General features: G+C 47.5%; 1 protein-coding gene across 9 annotated transcripts in view; it reads left to right on the top strand.

Annotated features, from left to right (window-relative positions):
* The window catches only part of STXBP5L (syntaxin binding protein 5L), a 604,719-nt gene that overhangs the window by 28,301 nt on the left and 549,354 nt on the right, over positions 1 to 27,064 (top strand). For all 9 annotated transcript variants that reach the window (XM_073668710.1, XM_073668706.1, XM_073668709.1 and 6 more), the window contains exon 2: positions 15,521 to 15,618. In XM_073668710.1, coding sequence (XP_073524811.1) covers positions 15,521 to 15,618 — 98 coding nt within the window. The remainder of the gene's footprint in view (positions 1 to 15,520; positions 15,619 to 27,064) is intronic.

The raw sequence follows: 27,064 nt of genomic DNA, 5'->3' as shown, positions 1-27,064 counted from the left end.
TGTGCAGAGGGATCAGTACTGAAGCTCAAGGGGGAGGTCAGTTCGGGAGTGCGGTGAGATCAGTTCGGAATTTATTACTTAATTTGATGAGTATTGTTTGGGGGTAAGATGCACAGAAAGTGTCAGATTGTAATACTATAAAGAGGTAATAAATCAGATTGGTAGTGATCGGCTCCCTCAGCAAACAACTGATTGACGGGGCTGTGTCTCTTGTGTGCCTTGTCCCCATACATCCGGTCGTGGCTGTAGCTGCTATTACAGCCCTCAGTTTCACAGCTGATGTATCTGACATAATCAGTGCAGTTTATGGAGCAGTCCTTGGAAACGTCACTGTGGAACTGACTCGGGTGCCAAGACCCCTTTACTCCAGCTCAAGATAGGTCTTTAGTATGTGATCAGTGGGGGTCTGAGAGCTCCGTCGACTGCCCAATGTGCTCAGTGTACCAAGCCGCTCAGCTCCGTACACAGCGGTCAATGTCAGGTATTGCAGCTCTGATCCTAATTACTTCAATACGAGCCGAGCTGCAGTACTGAGAACGGCCACTACACATTACACAGAGCTGTGCTGTTCTGGCTCCATGCACTGCACATGCAGCTGATCAGTGGGGGGCGCCAGTGATCGGGATCCGTGTAATGTTAGGGGACATTATGTGGCCGGGAGATGGCAGGGATTAGTGCTGTCACCCCTCCTGCCAGTGCCAGCAGGATGGCACCGAGCAGCCCCTCCCTTCATCCCTTATCATTATTTTTTTTTGCTTTAATGAATTAAATCCTCATTAGTGTGACCCCTCATTAATGTGCTCCTTGATTCAATTTTGTGAGCCGCGGTTCGTCCCGTCTGCGCCATTTAGGACCAGGTATGCAGCGTCTTTATGCTCATGAATAAATGTAAGCAATTAGTCAGGCAGTGCTTTTATGCCGTCCCGCTCCCTCCACCAGATCTGCTGAAAGACACTTTCCAGCGCCGGCTATTTTTAGTCCAGTAATGCTCTAAATTTACGCTGGGGCTTTTGACCGTCGCTCTCGGGCTCCTCTTCAGCTGGAATCTAACATGAATCTCGTTAATGTACAGGATTCTGATTATTTCTTCCTTTATGTAACAGGATGCTGTCTCCGGGGGTCATGCCATGCTTCATGTGGGCACAGAGCGCCGTCCGAGCTCCATCTAGGGAGCAGCGGGGTGCCAGTGTGTGCTGCCGGTACTCCTCCAGGGGTGCACAAACTTGTCAGATACAAGAACCCCAATATTAGATTATGCGAGTATCCTGTAATGGCCAAAGCCTCGCGCACAGGTGGAGTGCCATGTGGTGCCGCATGATGGGACGCTATGTAACGCTACAATTGTATCATTTATATCAATTTCTTTTACTTATGAAGACAGAAAAAAGCAACTTTCAGCGTTGTCCTTTATACCTCTCAGGTGACATGTGTAGGGGTCTATGTATAGTATGTTTCGTTATAGTCCGGGATGTACAACCCCAATTCCAAAAAGTTTGGCTGCTGTGTGAAATGTAAAAAAACCTAGGATAATAATCTGGAAATCTTTTCCAGGGCTGTGGAGTTGGAGTCGGAGTCGATATAGAATAGACAGACTCCTAAAATATATAATACATTGGGTACAGTAGTACAATATGTGCTGTAAATGGTTTCATAAGAATTTGGGAAAGTGATGAAATGTCCTATAAATGTCTGTTCTGTTCCTGATCTCAGGACCTCGGCTTTTAGTTGTGATGAATCTGTGCTGCTCTTTATGTACACGCTCAGTAGTGACCGGGGCTGTGGGGTCGGAGTTGGGGAATTGAGGAGTCGGAGTCAGAGGTTTGGCTTACCGACTCCACAGCCCTGCTTTTATCTCCAGATTTTATCACACAGAACAGAGAATAGATCAGAAGTGGATAGTGGACATTTTAGCATTTCATTTGAAAACATTACCTCATTTAGAAATTAATGACTTCAACACATCTCTGAGCAATTGTGCCCGGTCGCATCCACCATCATACCAGTGTCGCATCCGTCATTGTGCCCCGGCCGCGTCCACCATCATACCAGTGTCGCATCCGTCATTGTGCCCCGGCTGCGTCCACCATCGTACCTTAGTAGCATCCACCATTGTGCCCCCTCGCGTCCACCATCATACCCGTGTCGCATCCGTCATTGTGCCGTGACCGCGTCCACCATCATACCCGTGTCGCATCCGTCATTGTGCCCCGGCCGCGTCCACCATCATACCAGTGTCGCATCCGTCATTGTGCCCCGGGCCGCGTCCACCATCGTACCTTAGTAGCATCCACCATTGTGCCCCTTCGCGTCCACCATCATACCCGTGTCGCATCCGTCATTGTGCCCGGTTGCGTCCACCATCATACCCGTGTCGCATCCATCATTGTGCCCCGGCCGCGTCCACCATCGTACCTGACAAGATCCACCATTGTGCCCCAGCCACATCCACCATCTTACCTGTGTCGCATCCACCATAGTGCCTGGTCGCGTCCACCATCGTACCTGTGTCACATCCATCATTGTGCCCCAGCCGCGTCCACCATTGTACCTGAGTAGCGTCCATCATCATACCAGTGTCGCATCCATCATTGTGCCTGGTCGCGTCCACCATCGTACCTGTGTCACATCCATCATTGTGCCCCAGCCGCGTCCACCATACCTGAGTAGCATCCATCATTGTGCCTCAGCCGCGTCCACCATCATACCTGAGTAGCATCCATCATTGTGCCCCAGCCGCGTCCACCATCGTACCTGAGTAGCGTCCACCATCATACCCGTGTCACATCCATCATTGTGCCTGGTCGCGTCCACCATCGTACCTGTGTCACATCCATCATTGTGCCCCAGCCGCGTCCACCATCGTACCTGAGTAGCATCCATCATTGTGCCTCAGCCGCGTCCACCATCGTACATGAGTAGCATCCATCATTGTGCCCCAGCCGCGTCCACCATCGTACCTGAGTAGCGTCCACCATCATACCCGTGTCACATCCATCATTGTGCCTGGTCGCGTCCACCATCGTACCTGTGTCACATCCATCATTGTGCCCCAGCCGCGTCCACCATCGTACCTGAGTAGCATCCATCGTTGTGCCCCAGCCGCGTCCACCATCATACCTGAGTAGCGTCCACCATCATACCCGTGTCACATCCATCATTGTGCCTGGTCGCGTCTACCATATTACCTGTGTCACATCCATCATTGTGCCCCAGGCTCGTCCACCATCGTTCCCTGGCAGCTTCCATCATTGTGCCTGGTCGCGTCTACCATATTACCTGTGTCACATCCATCATTGTGCCCCAGCCGCGTCCACCATCGTACCTGAGTAGCATTCATCATTGTGCCTGGTCGCGTCTACCATATTACCCGTGTCACATCCATCATTGTGCCCCAGGCTCGTCCACCATCGTTCCCTGGCAGCTTCCATCATTGTGCCCCAGCCGTGTCCACCATTCTGTCTGGGCCATGTCCACCATCTTTCCCACCATCGTTCCCGGGCCTCGTCCATCATTGTGCCCGGGCCATGCCCACCGTTGTGAAGCATCCCATCTTCTTCTTATAACAGTCTGTAAATGTTGGGGAGGTGAGGAGATAATCTCTGGAGTTTTGGGAGAGGAATGTTGTCCCCTTCTTGTCTGATGTTGGATTCTTGCTGCTCCGACCATCTTTACTTCGGAGAGACTCTGCCTCTCTCACATGCTCTTTGTACACAGTCATGTGACTTAGTTGGACATAGACCCTCTGGCTGTTTTTACACCACTTACTTTTCCAGCCTTTGGTTGATGTCCCAGCTGTTCTGAGATTTGTCGCTGACATCAATTTCTAAATTAGATAATTTTTGCAAATGAAATGGCGAAATGTCCATGTCTGATCTGAGTGATAAAGTGTGGAGAAGAGATTTCCAAGTCATTGCATTCTGGTTTTCTGTATGTTTTACACAGTGGCCCGACTTTTTGGGAAATAGGGTTGTGTAATAATCTTCTAATATTCCAATACATTATGGTTTGTGGCGCTGTTATAATACCTTAGTGTGCCGTACACAGGCAGCCCTGGGGCTTTCCAGGTCTCCAGAGCAAAGTACATAGGATCCCCCAATCCCAAAAATGTCACTGGGAAACTCGGTGACTCGATCTCTGGATGATGCAGTGGATACTCTTGACCTCAGCAATTCTAGGGTTAAATAGCTGGGATACAAGATTGTTTTGTTTCTGGTCAATGGCTGGCATGACAGAGCCTGCAATGAGAGGTGACAGTGCCCCCACCTTTAGGAAGGACCCCACCCCATGAGCAGGCCTGATTGGGCAGAGTGGCATCACTCAGGTCACCAGCGGCTACCAGGTATGATATTGATTGAGCCCTGGTGATCTGTGGTGGGAATGGTCCTATACCAGGAACCGCAGCAATAAGAGACGCCCGAGAGGTGGGAATACGTTCTGCACATTCACTAACATTTCCAGACTTAAAGAAAATGATGAATGTCAAGAGTCTTCACCTTTTAGCCATGTGTTCTCTATATGAGCGCTATGCGGCCATTATTGAGAAATATTCATCAAAATCAGTGCGATAAATCATTAAGGAATTAATTCAGCGGCACATAAATCAGGACGTAGCTTTTCTGCGCCTCGTCCACATTTCAATTTTTTAGTTATTTAAATGCAAATCATTCCCTTTAAGTGGCAGGAAATAGATTAATAATGTCTGGATGTACAGTACAGACCAAAAGTTTAGACACACCTTCTCAATTAAAGATTTTTCTGTATTTTCTTGACTATGAAAATTGTACATTCACACTGAAGGCATCAAAACTATGAATTACCACATGTGGAATTATATACTTAACAAAAAAGTGTGAAACAACTGAAAATATGTCTTATATTCTAGGTTCTTCACAGTAGCCACCTTTTGCTTTGATGACTGCTTTTCACACTCTTGGCATTCTCTTGATGATCGTCAAGAGGTAGCCACCGGAAATGGTCTTCTAACAATCTTGAAGGAGTTCCCAGAGATGCTTAGCACTTGTTGGCCCTTTTGCCTTCACTCTGCGGTCCAGCTCACCCCAAACCATCTCGATTGGGTTCAGGTCTGGTGACTGTGGAGGCCAGGTCATCTGGCGTAGCCCCCCATCACTCTCCTTCTTGGTCAAATAGCCCTTACACAGCCTGGAGGTGTGTTTGGGGTCATTGTCCTGTTGAAAAATAAATGATGGTCCAACTAAACTCAAACCGGATGTAATAGCATGCCGCTGCAAGATGCTGTGGTAGCCATGCTGGTTCAGTATGCCTTCAATTTTGAATAAATCCCCAACAGTGTCACCAGCAAAGCCCCCCCACACCATCACACCTCCTCCTCCATGCTTCACGGTGGGAACCAGGCATGTAGAGTCCATCCGTTCACCTTTTCTGCGTCGCACAAAGACACGGTGGTTGGAACCAAAGATCTCAAATTTGGACTCATCAGACCAAAGCACAGATTTCCACTGGTCTGATGTCCATTCCTTGTGTTCTTTAGCCCAAACAAGTCTCTTCTGCTTGTTGCCTGTCCTTAGCAGTGGTTTCCTAGCAGCTCTTTTACCATGAAGCCCTGCTGCACAAAGTCTCCTCTTAACAGTTGCTGTAGAGATGTGTCTGCTGCTAGAACTCTGTGTGGCATTGACCTGGTCTCTAATCTGAGCTGCTGTTAACCTGCGATTTCTGAGGCTGGTGACTCGGATAAACTTATCCTCAGAAGCAGAGGTGACTCTTTGTCTTCCTTTCCTGGGGCGGTCCTCATGTGAGCCAGTTTCTTTGTAGCGCTTGATGGTTTTTGCAACTGCACTTGGGGACACTTTCAAAGTTTTCCCAATTTTTCGGACTGACTGACCTTCATTTCTTAAAGTAATGATGGCCACTCGTTTTTCTTTACTTAGCTGCTTTTTTCTTGCCATAATACAAATTCTAACAGTCTATTCAGTAGGACTATCACCTGTGTATCCACCAGACTTCTGCACAACACAACTGATGGTTCCAACCCCATTTATAAGGCAAGAAATCCCTCTTATTAAACCTGCCAGGGCACACCTGTGAAGTGAAAACCATTTCCGTTGACTACCTCTTGAAGCTCATCAAGAGAATGCCAAGAGTGTGCAAAGCAGTCATCAAAGCAAAAGGTGGCTACTGTGAAGAACCTAGAATATAAGACATATTTTCAGTTGTTTCACACTTTTTTGTTAAGTATATAATTCCACATGTGTTAATTCATAGTTTTGATGCCTTCAGTGTGAATGTACAATTTTCATAGTCATGAAAATACAGAAAAATCTTTAAATGAGGTGTGTCCAAACTTTTGGTCTGTACTGTATGTGTGGTCATGGCAGCTCTCCCACCTGTAGAAAAACGGATAATCACACTGTTATAAATTGTCTATCCACTTACCGCACTGATCCCAAGTTACATCGTGTATTATACTCCAGAGCTGCACTCACTATTCTGCTGGTGCAGTCACTGTGTACATACATTGCATTACTGATCCTGTACTGATCCTGAGTTACATCCTGTATTATACTCCAGAGCTGCACTCACTATTCTGCTGGTGGAGTCACTGTGTACATACAGTACATTACTGATCCTGAGTTACATCCTGTATTATACTCCAGAGCTGCACTCACTATTCTGCTGGTGCAGTCACTGTGTACATACATTACATTACTGATCCTGAGTTACCTCCTGTATTATACTCCAGAGCTGCACTCACTATTCTGCTGGTGCAGTCACTGTGTACATACATTACATTACTGATCCTGAGTTACCTCCTGTATTATACTCCAGAGCTGCACTCACTATTCTGCTGGTGCTGTCACTGTGTACATACATTACATTACTGATCCTGAGTTACCTCCTGTATTATACCCCAGAGCTGCACTCACTATTCTGCTGGTGTAGTCACTGTGTACATACATTACATTACTGATCCTGAGTTACATCCTGTATTATACTGCAGAGCTGCACTCACTATTCTGCTGGTGCAGTCACTGTGTACATACATTACATTACTGATCCTGAGTTACCTCCTGTATTATACTCCAGAGCTGCACTCACTATTCTGCTGGTGCCGTCACTGTGTACATACATTACATTACTGATCCTGAGTTACCTCCTCTATTATACTCCAGAGCTGCACTCACTATTCTGCTGGTGCAGTCACTTTGTACATACATTACATTACTGATCCCAAGTTACATCGTGTATTATACTCCAGAGCTGCACTCACTATTCTGCTGGTGCAGTCACTGTGTACAGACATTACATTACTGATCCTGAGTTACCTCCTGTATTATACCCCAGAGCTGCACTCACTATTCTGCTGGTGCAGTCACTGTGTACATACATTACATTACTGATCCCAAGTTACATCGTGTATTATACTCCAGAGCTGCACTCACTATTCTGCTGGTGCAGTCACTGTGTACATACATTACATTACTGATCCCAAGTTACATAGTGTATTATACTCCAGAGCTGCAATCACTATTCTGCTGGTGCAGTCACTGTGTACATACATTACATTACTGATCCTGTACTGATCCTGAGTTACATCCTGTATTATACTACAGAGCTGCACTCACTATTCTGCTGGTGGAGTCACTGTGTACATACAGTACATTACTGATCCTGAGTTACATCCTGTATTATACCCCAGAGCTGCACTCAATATTCTGCTGGTGTAGTCACTGTGTAGATACATTACATTACTGATCCTGAGTTACCTCCTGTATTATACTCCAGAGCTGCACTCACTATTCTGCTGGTGCAGTCACTGTGTACATACATTACATTACTGATCCTGAGTTACATCCTGTATTATACTGCAGAGCTGCACTCACTATTCTGCTGGTGCAGTCACTGTGTACAGACATTACATTACTGATCCTGAGTTACCTCCTGTATTATACTCCAGAGCTGCACTCACTATTCTGCTGGTGCAGTCACTGTGTACATACATTACATTACTGATCCTGAGTTACCTCCTGTATTATACTCCAGAGCTGCACTCACTATTCTGCTGGTGCTGTCACTGTGTACATACATTACTTTACTGATCCTGAGTTACCTCCTGTATTATACTCCAGAGCTGCACTCACTATTCTGCTGGTGGAGTCACTGTGTACATACAGTACATTACTGATCCTGAGTTACATCCTGTATTATACTCCAGAGCTGCACTCACTATTCTGCTGGTGCAGTCACTGTGTACATACATTACATTACTGATCCTGAGTTACCTCCTGTATTATACTCCAGAGCTGCACTCACTATTCTGCTGGTGCAGTCACTGTGTACATACATTACATTACTGATCCTGAGTTACCTCCTGTATTATACTCCAGAGCTGCACTCACTATTCTGCTGGTGCTGTCACTGTGTACATACATTACATTACTGATCCTGAGTTACCTCCTGTATTATACCCCAGAGCTGCACTCACTATTCTGCTGGTGTAGTCACTGTGTACATACATTACATTACTGATCCTGAGTTACATCCTGTATTATACTGCAGAGCTGCACTCACTATTCTGCTGGTGCAGTCACTGTGTACATACATTACATTACTGATCCTGAGTTACCTCCTGTATTATACTCCAGAGCTGCACTCACTATTCTGCTGGTGCCGTCACTGTGTACATACATTACATTACTGATCCTGAGTTACCTCCTCTATTATACTCCAGAGCTGCACTCACTATTCTGCTGGTGCAGTCACTTTGTACATACATTACATTACTGATCCCAAGTTACATCGTGTATTATACTCCAGAGCTGCACTCACTATTCTGCTGGTGCAGTCACTGTGTACAGACATTACATTACTGATCCTGAGTTACCTCCTGTATTATACCCCAGAGCTGCACTCACTATTCTGCTGGTGCAGTCACTGTGTACATACATTACATTACTGATCCCAAGTTACATCGTGTATTATACTCCAGAGCTGCACTCACTATTCTGCTGGTGCAGTCACTGTGTACATACATTACATTACTGATCCCAAGTTACATAGTGTATTATACTCCAGAGCTGCAATCACTATTCTGCTGGTGCAGTCACTGTGTACATACATTACATTACTGATCCTGTACTGATCCTGAGTTACATCCTGTATTATACTACAGAGCTGCACTCACTATTCTGCTGGTGGAGTCACTGTGTACATACAGTACATTACTGATCCTGAGTTACATCCTGTATTATACCCCAGAGCTGCACTCAATATTCTGCTGGTGTAGTCACTGTGTACATACATTACATTACTGATCCTGAGTTACCTCCTGTATTATACTCCAGAGCTGCACTCACTATTCTGCTGGTGCAGTCACTGTGTACATACATTACATTACTGATCCTGAGTTACATCCTGTATTATACTGCAGAGCTGCACTCACTATTCTGCTGGTGCAGTCACTGTGTACAGACATTACATTACTGATCCTGAGTTACCTCCTGTATTATACTCCAGAGCTGCACTCACTATTCTGCTGGTGCAGTCACTGTGTACATACATTACATTACTGATCCTGAGTTACCTCCTGTATTATACTCCAGAGCTGCACTCACTATTCTGCTGGTGCTGTCACTGTGTACATACATTACTTTACTGATCCTGAGTTACCTCCTGTATTATACTCCAGAGCTGCACTCACTATTCTGCTGGTGGAGTCACTGTGTACATACAGTACATTACTGATCCTGAGTTACATCCTGTATTATACTCCAGAACTGCACTCACTATTCTGCTGGTGCAGTCACTGTGTACATACATTACATTACTGATCCTGAGTTACCTCCTGTATTATACTCCAGAGCTGCACTCACTATTCTGCTGGTGCTGTCACTGTGTACATACATTACATTACTGATCCTGAGTTACCTCCTGTATTATACCCCAGAGCTGCACTCACTATTCTGCTGGTGTAGTCACTGTGTACATACATTACATTACTGATCCTGAGTTACATCCTGTATTATACTGCAGAGCTGCACTCACTATTCTGCTGGTGCAGTCACTGTGTACATACATTACATTACTGATCCTGAGTTACCTCCTGTATTATACTCCAGAGCTGCACTCACTATTCTGCTGGTGCAGTCACTGTGTACATACATTACATTACTGATCCTGAGTTACCTCCTGTATTATACTCCAGAGCTGCACTCACTATTCTGCTGGTGCAGTCACTGTGTACATACATTACATTACTGATCCCAAGTTACATCGTGTATTATACTCCAGGGCTGCACTCACTATTCTGCTGGTGCAGTCACTGTGTACATACATTACATTACTGATCCTGAGTTACCTCCTGTATTATACCCCAGAGCTGCACTCACTATTCTGCTGGTGCAGTCACTGTGTACATACATTACATTACTGATCCCAAGTTACATCGTGTATTATACTCCAGAGCTGCAATCACTATTCTGCTGGTGCAGTCACTGTGTACATACATTACATTACTGATCCTGTACTGATCCTGAGTTACATCCTGTATTATACTCCAGAGCTGCACTCACTATTCTGCTGGTGGAGTCACTGTGTACATACAGTACATTACTGATCCTGAGTTACATCCTGTATTATACCCCAGAGCTGCACTCACTATTCTGCTGGTGTAGTCACTGTGTACATACATTACATTACTGATCCTGAGTTACATCCTGTATTATACTGCAGAGCTGCACTCACTATTCTGCTGGTGCAGTCACTGTGTACAGACATTACATTACTGATCCTGAGTTACCTCCTGTATTATACTCCAGAGCTGCACTCACTATTCTGCTGGTGCTGTCACTGTGTACATACATTACATTACTGATCCTGAGTTACATCCTGTATTATACTCCAGAGCTGCACTCACTATTCTGCTGGTGCTGTCACTGTGTACATACATTACTGATCCTGAGTTACCTCCTGTATTATACTCCAGAGCTGCACTCACTATTCTGCTGGTGGAGTCACTGTGTACATACAGTACATTACTGATCCTGAGTTACATCCTGTATTATACTGCAGAGCTGCACTCACTATTCTGCTGGTGCAGTCACTGTGTACATACATTACTGATCCTGAGTTACCTCCTGTATTATACTCCAGAGCTGCACTCACTATTCTGCTGGTGCAGTCACTGTGTACATACATTACATTACTGATCCTGAGTTACCTCCTGTATTATACTCCAGAGCTGCACTCACTATTCTGCTGGTGCTGTCACTGTGTACATACATTACTGATCCTGAGTTACCTCCTGTATTATACTCCAGAGCTGCACTCACTATTCTGCTGGTGCTGTCACTGTGTACATACATTACATTACTGATCCTGAGTTACATCCTGTATTATACTCCAGAGCTGCACTCACTATTCTGCTGGTGCAGTCACTGTGTACATACATTACATTACTGATCCTGAGTTACCTCCTGTATTATACCCCAGAGCTGCACTCACTATTCTGCTGGTGCAGTCACTGTGTACATACAGTATATTACATTACTGATCCTTAGTTACATCCTGTATTATACTCCAGAGCTGCACTCACTATTCTGCTGGTGCTGTCACTGTGTACATACATTACATTACTGATCCTGAGTTACATCCTGTATTATACTCCAGAGCTGCACTCACTATTCTGCTGGTGCAGTCACTGTGTACATACATTACATTACTGATCCTGAGTTACCTCCTGTATTATACCCCAGAGCTGCACTCACTATTCTGCTGGTGCAGTCACTGTGTACATACAGTATATTACATTACTGATCCTTAGTTACATCCTGTATTATACTCCAGAGCTGCACTCACTATTCTGCTGGTGCTGTCACTGTGTACATACATTACATTACTGATCCTGAGTTACATCCTGTATTATACTCCAGAGCTGCACTCACTATTCTGCTGGTGCAGTCACTGTGTACATACATTACATTACTGATCCTGAGTTACCTCCTGTATTATACTCCAGAGCTGCACTCACTATTCTGCTGGTGCAGTCACTGTGTACATACATTACATTACTGATCCTGAGTTACATCCTGTATTATACTCCAGAGCTGCACTCACTATTCTGCTGGTGCAGTCACTGTGTACATACATTACATTACTGATCCTTAGTTACATCCTGTATTATACTCCAGAGCTGCACTCATTATTCTGCTGGTGCAGTCACTGTGTACATACATTACATTACTGATCCTTGGTTACATCCTGTATTATACTCCAGAGCTGCACTCACTATTCTGCTGGTGCAGTCACTGTGCACATACATTACATTACTGATCCTGAGTTACATCCTGTATTATACTCCAGAGCTGCACTCACTATTCTGCTGGTGCAGTCACTGTGTACATACATTACATTACTGATCCCAAGTTACATCGTGTATTATACTCCAGAGCTGCAATCACTATTCTGCTGGTGCAGTCACTGTGTACATACATTACATTACTGATCCTGTACTGATCCTGAGTTACATCCTGTATTATACTCCAGAGCTGCACTCACTATTCTGCTGGTGGAGTCACTGTGTACATACAGTACATTACTGATCCTGAGTTACATCCTGTATTATACCCCAGAGCTGCACTCACTATTCTGCTGGTGTAGTCACTGTGTACATACATTACATTACTGATCCTGAGTTACATCCTGTATTATACTGCAGAGCTGCACTCACTATTCTGCTGGTGCAGTCACTGTGTACAGACATTACATTACTGATCCTAAGTTACCTCCTGTATTATACTCCAGAGCTGCACTCACTATTCTGCTGGTGCAGTCACTGTGTACATACATTACATTACTGATCCTGAGTTACCTCCTGTATTATACTCCAGAGCTGCACTCACTATTCTGCTGGTGCAGTCACTGTGTACATACATTACATTACTGATCCTGAGTTACATCCTGTATTATACTCCAGAGCTGCACTCACTATTCTGCTGGTGCTGTCACTGTGTACATACATTACTGATCCTGAGTTACCTCCTGTATTATACTCCAGAGCTGCACTCACTATTCTGCTGGTTCCGTCACTGCGTACATACAGTACATTACTGATCCTGAGTTACATCCTGTATTATACTGCAGAGCTGCACTCACTATTCTGCTGGTGCAGTCACTGTGTACATACATTACATTACTGATCCTGAGTTACCTCCTGTATTATACTCCAGAGCTGCACTCACTATTCTGCTGGTGCTGTCACTGTGTACATACATTACTGATCCTGAGTTACCTCCTGTATTATACTCCAGAGCTGCACTCACTATTCTGCTGGTGCTGTCACTGTGTACATACATTACATTACTGATCCTGAGTTACATCCTGTATTATACTCCAGAGCTGCACTCACTATTCTGCTGGTGCAGTCACTGTGTACATACATTACATTACTGATCCTGAGTTACCTCCTGTATTATATCCCAGAGCTGCACTCACTATTCTGCTGGTGCAGTCACTGTGTACATACAGTATATTACATTACTGATCCTTAGTTACATCCTGTATTATACTCCAGAGCTGCACTCACTATTCTGCTGGTGTAGTCACTGTGTACATACATTACATTACTGATCCTTGGTTACATCCTGTATTATACTCCAGAGCTGCACTCACTATTCTGCTGGTGCAGTCACTGTGCACATACATTACATTACTGATCCTGAGTTACCTCCTGTATTATACTCCAGAGCTGCACTCACTATTCTACTGGTGTAGTCACTGTGTACATACATTACATTACTGATCCTGAGTTACCTCCTGTATTATACTCCAGAGCTGCACTCACTATTCTGCTGGTGCAGTCACTGTGTACATACATTACATTACTGATCCTGAGTTACCTCCTGTATTATACCCCAGAGCTGCACTCACTATTCTGCTGGTGTAGTCACTGTGTACATACATTACATTACTGATCCTGAGTTACATCCTGTATTATACTGCAGAGCTGCACTCACTATTCTGCTGGTGCAGTCACTGTGTACATACATTACATTACTGATCCTGAGTTACCTCCTGTATTATACTCCAGAGCTGCACTCACTATTCTGCTGGTGCAGTCACTGTGTACATACATTACATTACTGATCCTGAGTTACCTCCTGTATTATACTCCAGAGCTGCACTCACTATTCTGCTGGTGCAGTCACTGTGTACATACATTACATTACTGATCCCAAGTTACATCGTGTATTATACTCCAGAGCTGCACTCACTATTCTGCTGGTGCAGTCACTGTGTACATACATTACATTACTGATCCTGAGTTACCTCCTGTATTATACCCCAGAGCTGCACTCACTATTCTGCTGGTGCAGTCACTGTGTACATACATTACATTACTGATCCCAAGTTACATCGTGTATTATACTCCAGAGCTGCACTCACTATTCTGCTGGTGCAGTCACTGTGTACATACATTACATTACTGATCCCAAGTTACATCGTGTATTATACTCCAGAGCTGCACTCACTATTCTGCTGGTGCAGTCACTGTGTACATACATTACATTACTGATCCTGAGTTACCTCCTGTATTATACCCCAGAGCTGCACTCACTATTCTGCTGGTGCAGTCACTGTGTACATACATTACATTACTGATCCTGAGTTACCTCCTGTATTATACTCCAGAGCTGCACTCACTATTCTGCTGGTGCAGTCACTGTGTACATGCATTACATTACTGATCCTGAGTTACATCCTGTATTATACTCCAGAGCTGCACTCACTATTCTGCTGGTGCAGTCACTGTGTACATACATTACATTACTGATCCTGAGTTACCTCCTGTATTATACTCCAGAGCTGCACTCACTATTCTGCTGGTGCAGTCATTGTGTGCATACATTACATTACTGATCCTGAGTTACATCCTGTATTATACTCCAGAGCTGCACTCACTATTCTGCTGGTGCAGTCATTGTGTGCATACATTACATTACTGATCCTGTACTGATCCTGAGTTACATCCTGTATTATACTCCAGAGCTGCACTCTTGCTTTAGATTTCTTACAAGATCCATTAAAGATGTGATTGCAGGGTCATATAGAGTCCATCAGAGGAGGTGGAGGGGTCCTGAGTGAGGGGCTTCCTTCTATGGTTTCCATGAGCCCTAATATGACGGTCCTGGTATGGTTCCTCAGGTGAACCCTAGCTCCAATCATCACGTCTGTAACCCTCCATGGTTTGTCAGTTACACATGTAAGATTGGCTCATATACACACTGATGTCGCTCCATGCTCCCCCGTCCGTGTCTGACCACACTGTCTGGAGCAGTCACATGCCAATGCGTCCTGGGATTGCTGCTGTGGAGGATGGTTGGCGCAGCAGTCACATGCCATAACCAGAGGTGACTGTATTCCTCTATGTGCAGGTGACGGTGGATTTATATATAAAGCTTAGATACGGTATCACATCAGGATTTGCACATTCAGTCCCCGCCTGCCCCTCACCCGCTATATGAACGCCTCTTGTCCTGTTTTGCAGACTGTGCGACATGGTTTTCCATATCAACCAACGGCTTTGGCATTTGACCCGGTGCAGAAGATTCTGGCGATCGGTACCCGGAGCGGAGGAGTGCGCATGTATCCTTTTATTGGTGCGTCCCATGTGGAGGTAAGGCTCCTACTACCCAGGCTGATGGTCACAAGGCTTTATGTATGCTGTCACTTCTGTGGGCGGGAGTTGGTGATCAGGGTCCTATATTTCTGACCGCTGAGCTCCTACCCCAGAATTGGATAGGTTTGCTTTTGCTCAGTGTGCGGGCACATCATAGCCTGTATGTCCCACAATGACAACTGCCTGACGTGCGCTGCACCACATGACGGTGACTATACGGCTCCTATCACTGCTGTCACCTGTTTTCTCCGTGACCCCCCTGTGGAAACACGGGGTCTCCTGTGGGCGTAATACTTCTCAGACAACACAGGGTGAGGGCCAAACAGTGTGGCAACAATCCACTGAACCGCCAGCAATCAACAACATATAGAACAGTCCCAGCACATACACAAGATGGTGCAAGTTACAGTCTCATCCTGGGCCGCCTCTGCTGGTAAGCCCGAAATATAGCAGTGAGTTTTGTGGCAAGGTGACCTGATTGTCCCAACCGGGTTTTTTATTCCTAATGACTCTGAGAGTTCAGTGTTAGTCAGTGGAGCAGATCTGTATTCCTCTTGATGGAGCCATGTGTCCTGGTTTCTGTCCTCAAGAGTCTCTCTTTGCTGTCTCTTTGTAAAGTATCCATGGTATAGAGGCATATCCCCCTTAAATAGTTCACAATTGTCCTTTCAAGCCCACATCCACAGGTCAAGCATAAGGGATGATGATATTAAACCACAGGGCTCGAGCATCCTCAGCTCATCCCCCAATATTGACTGCCAAATACCCTACAATGGTATTTAACATATCTAGAAAACATCCATTGTTCAAAGACCCTGAGTCTCTGTCTTTCAAAACTATTAGACAATACGTTGTAGGAGCTGATATAATATGTAAATAACAGCCATTCATTAATTAGCAAATATCAACTCAAGTGATCAACATTCAGGATTATTCAAATAATAATAAACAGACTGCGGCCCGCATATTATCACATGTGGATGAGGGATCCAAAAGAGAGGGATTAAGCCCCCATCTCCACAGCGACTTGCCTACTCAAAGCAAACATGTAAATAGGAGAACAACTGAGTATAATGGCATGATAAACTTTATTTCATAAATAATTCATTTAAAAATTAATGTATCACATCAACAGTTTAAGATTTAAATACAGACTAGGACATGCGGACAAATAGTCCCTTATTTTTGTTGTTACATGCAGACCTCTATGAAGGGATAATCTCAAAGATCATAGGGAGTGCTTGTGCAGGGACAGAGGGGTAAATGCATAATCAAATTACTTGACGTTAATAATACTGAATACTAGCGCCCACTCTGACCAAATGCTGCATGAAATCTCACTCACCCTATATAAGAAAGCCAAACAAATAAGAGGAACCGCACAGGTTCTTCCTTGCATGTGTCCTGTCCCTGTGCGGTTCCTCTTATTTGTTTGGCTTTCTTATATGGCTTGACCTGGGAAACTCCACACAGAAACGAGAACCAAACTCATCCATTGCGTCCGCATATGGCGTCCTCCGCATCCTGCGGATCCTGGAAACTGATGAAGGAGAACAGCGCGGCACTGCCTCCTCCACGATTCTTCAGCTCGATGGTATGGATCTGCCTGTACTAATGGAACAACTCCACCAACTCCTTTTTCCGTACATCGGCCGTTAAATTTGCCACATAAATGCGCCCGGGGAGCCCAGGAGATAGTCACTTGGCGGCCTGGTAAGTGGTGTTCTGGAGGTGCAATATCTGAACTGGCAAGGGTGATGGAAGGCCCAATTTTCCAAGGTCTCTGGGCCTTGAGATCACTGACCTTGACCGGCTGGAGGTGGTTTTGTAGGTTGGATGGTGTACGGTGGTCAACCTCCCATATAGTGTGAACTGGGTATATCACTTCCTCTTCTGCTGGTGTATCCTAAGGGTAGCGTCCCTCAGACCCTGATAGCTCATCTCGACAGAGGTTGACCAGATTGGCTGGCAGACGTGCTCAAGGCATGGGGTCACAGCCCTGTAGACAATCTTTGGCCATGTGTCCAAAGTGTCCACACATATAACAGCTCTGTGAGTTGGGCAAATCATGGGTCCTGTTTGTAAACCTTTGTCCTGGTAGGGTTTCTGATGGGTAGTGGGATAGTCCTGCTTGAATGGCTGGTGTTTGCTCGAATCCTTGGTTGAGGGGTTTCCTGGGATCAGTGGGCATGTCGGGTCTCCAGCGGGGATGATTGGCTGTGAATTCGTGAATTCGGGCTGCTTGCTGTGGGGTTTCGGGCTTCTGGTTAGCTACCCACTCTTGTATTTCTGGGGCCATTTTCTCCATAAGTTGTTCGAGAATGATCACGTCCCGGAGGGCATCAGCAGAGTGGGCAGCGCGACCTTCGAGCCAACGTTTGCAGTGTCATCACAGTTGACTGCCAAATTCTACATATGAGCCCTCATGGTGAGACAATGTCCGGAACTTGGTGTAATATCTCTCGGGGTTGATAGTAAAAAATGCCAACAGGGTATCCTTAACAGTCCAATAGTCCAGGCAGTCCTCAGGCCCAAGTGACCGGACAGCATATTGTGTCCAGCTAGTCAAACTAGTCCACAGGTATTTGACCCAATCATCTGTAGGTACTTGGTGCATCAGCATCAGGGTCTCAAAATCTTTCAGATGTTCATCAACCTCTGTGTTGGACTCATTAAATACTGGCACGTCTCTGTAGTGAAGATGATTTCCTTGGTTGTGGACCATCATGGAAGTAGGGTCCTGCGCTGGCGATAGGGATGCTGGAACTCCCAAAACCGATTCTATAACACAAGCCCTCTCCTCGCTTGAGGCTCCGGGTCGCAATGCGATCAACAATTCCTGGATTCGGGCTGCTTGTGACTGGGTATTTGATTCCAGACTACCACTGGATCCTGGGTTTAGCAAACAGTTTAATTCCTTTGGGTCCACCTCAGTGGAGTTATCATTGTCCTCCAGAACATTTTGGGCATCCCAACGGACCAATTCCTTTATCAAATCCGACCGAGTGTCGATGGCTTGGGATTCGATCTGTCGGATCTGGCACAGCACCTGTAGTCTCCATTTGTTGGTGCGGCTGTATTTCCCCTCCGGTCCTCCTCCCAAGGCCGGGCTGTTGGGGTTGGATATGGTAGCGTCTGAAACCTGCTGTATATGCCTCACCTATGTTCTGCTGGGTCTGTCTATATGCCTCCCTGGTTGTGGAGCCCTTGGACGGTGTCTACGAACACCAGTCCCTTGTAGCTTCCCCTGGATCTTCCGGGCTGAGTAGTATCCCGCCACTGCCACCAATATGTGCCCACACTGACACCACACAGTACCCACTGCTGCAAGCTGTGCCCACACTGACACCACCGTACCCACTTCTGTGCCCACACTGACACAGCACAGTGCCCACTGCTACTATACCCACACTGACACTGCACAGTACCCCCTACTATGCCCACACTGACACTGCACAGTACCCACTGCTGCACACACACTGACACCATACAGTACCCACTACTGCGCCCACACTGACACCGCACAATACCCATGACTGCAGGTTGCGCCCACACTGACACCATACAGTACCCACTGCTGCACACACACTGACATCGCACAGTACCCACTGCTGCGGGCTGTGCCCACACTGACACTGCTCAATACCAACTACCGCAGGTTGCTCCCACATTGACACCACACAGAACCCACTACATCAGGCTGCGTCCTCACTGACACCGCACAGTTCCCACTGCTATGCCCACACTAACACTACACAGTACCCATTACTGTGCCTACACTAACACCACACAGTACCCACTACCACAGGCTGCGCCCACACTGACACTACACAGTACCCACTACTATGCCAACACTGACACAGCACAGTACCCACTACTATGCCCACATTGACCCAGCACAGTACCCATTACTATACCCACACTGACACCGCACAATGCCCACTGCTGTGCCCACACTGACACTGCACAGTACCCACTGTTGTGCCCACACTGACACAGCAGCATAACCACTACTGTGCCCACACTGACACAGCACAGTACCCACTACTGTGCCCACACTAACACTGCACAGCACCCACTGTTGCACACACTGACACCATACAGCACCCATTACTGCGCCCACACTGACACCGCACAATACCCACGACTGCAGGCTGCACCCACACTGACAACGACACAGTACCCACTATTATGCACAGTACCCACTACTGTGCCCACACTGACACCACGGAGTGCCCACACTGACACCACACAGTACCCTCTGATACAGGCTGCGCCCACACTGACACCACAGATTGCCCACACTGACACCGCACAGTACCCACTACTGTGCCCACACTGACACCGCACAGTACCCACTACTGTGCCCACACTGACACCGCACAGTACCCACTACTGTGCCCACACTGACACCGCACAGTACCCACTACTGTGCCCACACTGACACTGCACAGTACCCACTATTGTGCCCACACTGACACCGCACAGTACCCACTACTGTGCCCACACTGACACCGCACAGTACCCACTACTGTGCCCACACTGACACCGCACAGTACCCACTACTGTGCCCACACTGACACCGCACAGTACCCACTACTGTGCCCACACTGACACCGCACAGTACCCACTACTGTGCCCACACTGACACCGCACAGTACCTACTACTGTGCCCACACTGACAACGCACAGTACCCACTACTGTGCCCACACTAGTATCCACTACTGTGCCCACACTGACACCGCACAGTACCTACTACTGTGCCCACACTGACACCGCACAGTACCCACTACTGTGCCCACTCTAGTACCCACTACTGTGCCCACACTGACACCGCACAGTACCTACTACTGTGCCCACACTGACACCGCACAGTACCTACTACTGTGCCCACACTGACACCGCACAGTACCTACTACTGTGCCCACACTGACACCACACAGTACCCACTACTGTGCCCACACTAGTACCCACTACTATGCCCACACTGACACCGCACAGTTTCTATTACTGTGCCCACACTGACACCGCACAGTACCCACTACTGTGCCCACACTGACACCGCACAGTATCTACTATTGTGCTTACACTTGCACAACACAGTACCCAACACCGTGCCCACACTAGTATCCACTACTGTGCCCATAATGACACCACACATTACCCACTACTATTCACACGCTGACACCGCACAGTACCCACTACTATGCCCACACTGACACCGCACAGTACCCACTACTATGCCCACACTGACATCGCACAGTACCCACTACTATGCCCACACTGACACCGCACAGTACCCACTACTATGCCCACACTGACACCGCACAGTACCCACTACCATGCCCACACTGACACCGCACATTACCCACTACCATACCCACACTGACACCGCACAGTACCCACTACTGTGCCCACACTAGTATCCACTACTGTGCCCATAATGACACCACACATTACCCACTACTATTCACACGCTGACACCGCACAGTACCCACTACTATGCCCACACTGACATCGCACAGTACCCACTACTGTGCCCACACTAGTATCCACTACTGTGCCCACACTGACACCGCACAGTACCCACTACTGTGCCCACACTAGTACCTACTACTGTGCCCACACTGACACCGCACAGTACCTACTACTGTGCCCACACTGACACCGCACAGTACCTACTACTGTGCCCACACTGACACCGCACAGTACCTACTACTGTGCCCACACTGACACCGCACAGTACCTACTACTGTGCCCACACTGACACCGCACAGTACCTACTACTGTGCCCACACTGACACCGCACAGTACCTACTACTGTGCCCACACTGACACCACACAGTACCCACTACTGTGCCCACACTAGTACACACTACTGTGCCCACACTGACACCGCACAGTATCTATTACTGTGCCCACACTGACACCGCACAGTACCCACTACTGTGCCCACACTGACACCGCACAGTATCTACTATTGTGCTTACACTTGCACAACACAGTACCCAACACCGTGCCCACACTAGTATCCACTACTGTGCCCATAATGACACCACACATTACCCACTACTATTCACACGCTGACACCGCACAGTACCCACTACTATGCCCACACTGACACCGCACAGTACCCACTACTATGCCCACACTGACATCGCACAGTACCCACTACTATGCCCACACTGACACCGCACAGTACCCACTACTATGCCCACACTGACACCGCACAGTACCCACTACCATGCCCACACTGACACCGCACAGTACCCACTACCATACCCACACTGACACCGCACAGTACCCACTACTGTGCCCACACTAGTATCCACTACTGTGCCCATAATGACACCACACATTACCCACTACTATTCACACGCTGACACCGCACAGTACCCACTACTATGCCCACACTGACATCGCACAGTACCCACTACTGTGCCCACACTAGTATCCACTACTGTGCCCACACTGACACCGCACAGTACCCACTACTGTGCCCACACTAGTACCTACTACTGTGCCCACACTGACACCGCACAGTACCTACTACTGTGCCCACACTGACACCGCACAGTACCTACTACTGTGCCCACACTGACACCGCACAGTACCTACTACTGTGCCCACACTGACACCGCACAGTACCTACTACTGTGCCCACACTGACACCGCACAGTACCTACTACTGTGCCCACACTGACACCGCACAGTACCTACTACTGTGCCCACACTGACACCACACAGTACCCACTACTGTGCCCACACTAGTACACACTACTGTGCCCACACTGACACCGCACAGTATCTATTACTGTGCCCACACTGACACCGCACAGTACCCACTACTGTGCCCACACTGACACCGCACAGTATCTACTATTGTGCTTACACTTACACAACACAGTATCCAACACCGTGCCCACGCTGACACCGCACAGTACCCACTACTGTGCCCACACTAGTATCCACTACTGTGCCCATAATGACACCACACATTACCCACTACTATTCACACGCTGACACCGCACAGTACCCACTACTATGCCCACACTGACACCGCACAGTACCCACTACTATGCCCACACTGACATCGCACAGTACCCACTACTATGCCCACACTGACACCGCACAGTACCCACTACTATGCCCACACTGACACCGCACAGTACCCACTACTATGCCCACACTGACACCGCACAGTACCCACTACTATGCCCACACTGACACCGCACAGTACCCACTACTATGCCCACACTGACACCGCACAGTACCCACTACTATACCCACACTGACACCGCACAGTACCCCCTACTATGCCCACACTGACACCGCACAGTACCCACTACTATACCCACACTGACACCGCACAGTACCCACTACTATACCCACACTGACACCGCACAGTACCCCCTACTATACCCACACTGACACCGCACAGTACCCCCTACTATACCCACACTGACACCGCACAGTACCCCCTACTATGCCCACACTGACACCGCACAGTACCCACTACTATACCCACACTGACACCGCACAGTACCCACTATTATGCCCACACTGACACCGCACAGTACCCACTACTATGCCCACACTGACACCGCACAGTACCCACTACTATGCCCACACTGACACCGCACAGTACCCACTACTATGCCCACTGACACCGCACAGTACCCACTACTATGCCCACACTGACACCGCACAGTACCCACTACTATGCCCACACTGACACCGCACAGTACCCACTACTATGCCCACACTGACACCGCACAGTACCCACTACTATGCCCACACTGACACTGCACAGTACCCACTACTATACCCACACTGACACCGCACAGTACCCACTACTATACCCACACTGACACTGCACAGTACCCACTACTATACCCACACTGACACTGCACAGTACCCCCTACTATGACCACACTGACACCGCACAGTACCCCCTACTATGACCACACTGACACCGCACAGTACCCCCTACTATGACCACACTGACACCGCACAGTACCCACTACTATGCCCACACTGACACCGCACAGTACCCACTACTATGCCCACACTGACACCGCACAGTACCCACTACTATGCCCACACTGAAGAATAGAAACCACTTGTATTTCCACAGTGAGGCTAAATCTCTCCCTGTGTAAAGCGTTACTGTCCATGGATAATAAAACCAGATGAAATATCCGGGAATCTCGTCCTCGCTCCGTCCTGATCCCTCAGGGGCCGGATTATTGGAATCTGTAATGTGATTTTCTTTGTGTCTCTGCTCCGCACATCAGGGGCTCATCTGTCATAATGAAGCCATATATCTTCTGCAGCGAGTGACGCCTGTGCCCCTCGCGCTGGAGCCGATCCCCATCTGTAATGTTCTTATGAAGGGACTATATTTTATGTTTGGCGTTTATGGACGACCCGCAGGCTCCGCAGTATTGTCTGCAGTCAGTGACGCTGCGCAGCATTGCGATATTATAGGGGTGCTCTGCACTAGAGAATAGCTTTCTCTTAGAAGAGGCCCCCGAGGATGAGGTGATCACAACCCTGGGAGGACTGTGGACCCCCCTGTGACCCTCACTCCCCGCTGTACAGCTATAGGTGTATATTACAGGGTGTGACCCCCTGGGAGGACTGTGGACCCCCCTGTGACCCTCACTCCCCGCTGTACTGCTATAGGTGTATATTACAGGGTGTGACCCCCTGGGAGGACTGTGGACCCCACTGTGACCCTCTCTCCCCACTGTACAGCTATAGGTATATAATACAGTGTGTGACCCTCTGGGAGGACTGTGGACCCCACTGTGACCCTCACTCCCCGCTGTACAGCTATAGGTATATATTACAGTGTGTGACCCCCTGGGAGAACTGTGGACCCCGCTGTGACCTGCACTGCTCACTGTACAGCTATAGGTGTATATTACAGTGTGTGACCCCCTGGGAGGACTGTGGACCCCACTGTGACCCTCACTCCCCGCTGTACAACTATAGGTGTATATTACAGGGTGTGACCCCCCGGGGAGGACTGTGGACCCCGCTGTGACCCGCACTCCCCCCTGTACAGCTATAGGTGTACATTACAGGGTGTGACCCCCGGGGAGGAGTGTGGACCCCGCTGTTACCCACACTCCCCGCTGTACAGCTATAGGTGTATATTACAGGGTGTGACCCTCAGGGAGGACTGCGGACCCCGCTGTGACCCGCACTGCTCACTGTACAGCTATAGGTGTATATTACAATGTGTGACCCCCGGGAGGACTGTGGACCCCGCTGTGACCCGCACTCCCCGCTGTACAGCTATAGGTGTACATTACAGGGTGTGACCCCCGGGGAGGAGTGTGGACCCCGCTGTTACCCACACTCCCCGCTGTACAGCTATAGGTGTGCATTACAGGGTGTGACCCCCGGGGAGGAGTGTGGACCCCGCTGTTACCCGCACTCCCCGCTGTACAGTTATAGCTGTATGTGACCCCTCTGTATTTTGGGGTGTTCTTGTAGGGGTGTAGGACGGGACCGGTGGTCTGCAGTGCTCAGGATGGAGCGGTGCAGCTGGTCTGTTAGTAATCAGATCACGCTCTGGGTGCAGTGCAGATCCCGCTCCTCCTACCTAATCCCCCAGAATGATTTCTAGTATCACCTCCGAGCTCCTGATCCAGAGTCGGCAGTGGAAGCCGCACTGCTATATATATATATATATATATATATATATATATATATATATATATATATATATACAGCGACCTGCAATCATACAGATCATACATCACACACACACACAGCGACCTGCAATCATACAGATCATACATCACACACACACACAGCGACCTGCAATCATACAGATCATACATCACACACACATACAGCGACCTGCAATCATACATCACACACACATACAGCGGCCTGCAATCATACAGATCATACATCACACACACATACAGAGGCCTGCAATCATACAGATCATACACCACACACACATACAGAGGCCTGTAATCATACAGATCATACATCACACACACATACAGAGGCCTGTAATCATACAGATCATACATCACACACACATACAGAGGCCTGTAATCATACAGATCATACATCACACACACATACAGCGGCCTGCAATCATACAGATCATACATCACACACACATACAGCGGCCTGCAATCATACAAATCATACATCACACACACATACAGCGACCTGCAGTCATACAGATCATACATCACACATACATACAGCGACCTGCAATCATACAGATCATACATCACACATACATACAGCGACCTGCAATCATACAGATCATACATCACACATACATACAGCGACCTGCAATCATACAGATCATACATCACACATATATACAGCGGCCTGCAATCATACAGATCATACATCACACATACATACAGCGACCTGCAATCATACAGATCATACATCACACATACATACAGCGGCCTGCAATCATACAGATCATACATCACACATAAAGCGGCCTGCAATCATACAGATCATACATCACACACACACACAGCGACCTGCAATCATACAGATCATACATCACACACACATACAGCGGCCTGCAATCATACAGATCATACATCACACACATACATACAGCGGCCTGCAATCATACAGATGATACACCACACACACAGCGGCCTGCAATCATACAGATCATACATCACACACACATACAGCGGCCTGCAATCATACAGATCATACACCACACACACATACACCGGCCTGCAATCATACAGATCATACATCACACACACATACAGCGACCTGCAATCATACAGATCATACATCACACACACATACAGCGACCTGCAATCATACAGATCATACATCACACACACATACAGCAGCCTGCAATCATACAGATCATACATCACACACACATAAAGCGACCTGCAATCATACAGATCATACATCACACACACACACAGCGACCTGCAATCATACAGATCATACATCACACACACATACAGCGACCTGCAATCATACAGATCATACATCACACATACATACAGCGGCCTGCAATCATACAGATCATACATCACACACACACAGCGACCGGCAATCATACAGATCATACATCACACACACATACAGCGACCTGCAATCATACAGATCATACATCACACATACATACAGCGGCCTGCAATCATACAGATCATACATCACACACACACAGCGACCTGCAATCATACAGATCATACATCACACACACATACAGCGACCTGCAATCATACAGATCATACATCACACACACATACAGCGACCTGCAATCATACAGATCATACATCACACACACATACAGCGACCTGCAATCATACAGATCATACATCACACACACATACAGCGGCCTGCAATCATACAGATCATACATCACACACACACAGCGGCCT

The sequence above is a fragment of the Phyllobates terribilis genome, unplaced genomic scaffold, assembly GCF_046119375.1.
Source record: "Phyllobates terribilis strain yellow unplaced genomic scaffold, ASM4611937v1 Scaffold_2__4_contigs__length_985480577, whole genome shotgun sequence".
Taxonomy (NCBI): Eukaryota; Metazoa; Chordata; class Amphibia; order Anura; family Dendrobatidae; genus Phyllobates; species Phyllobates terribilis.
Note: the sequence above shows the minus strand (reverse complement) of the source record. Positions and strands in the feature narration are given on the sequence as shown.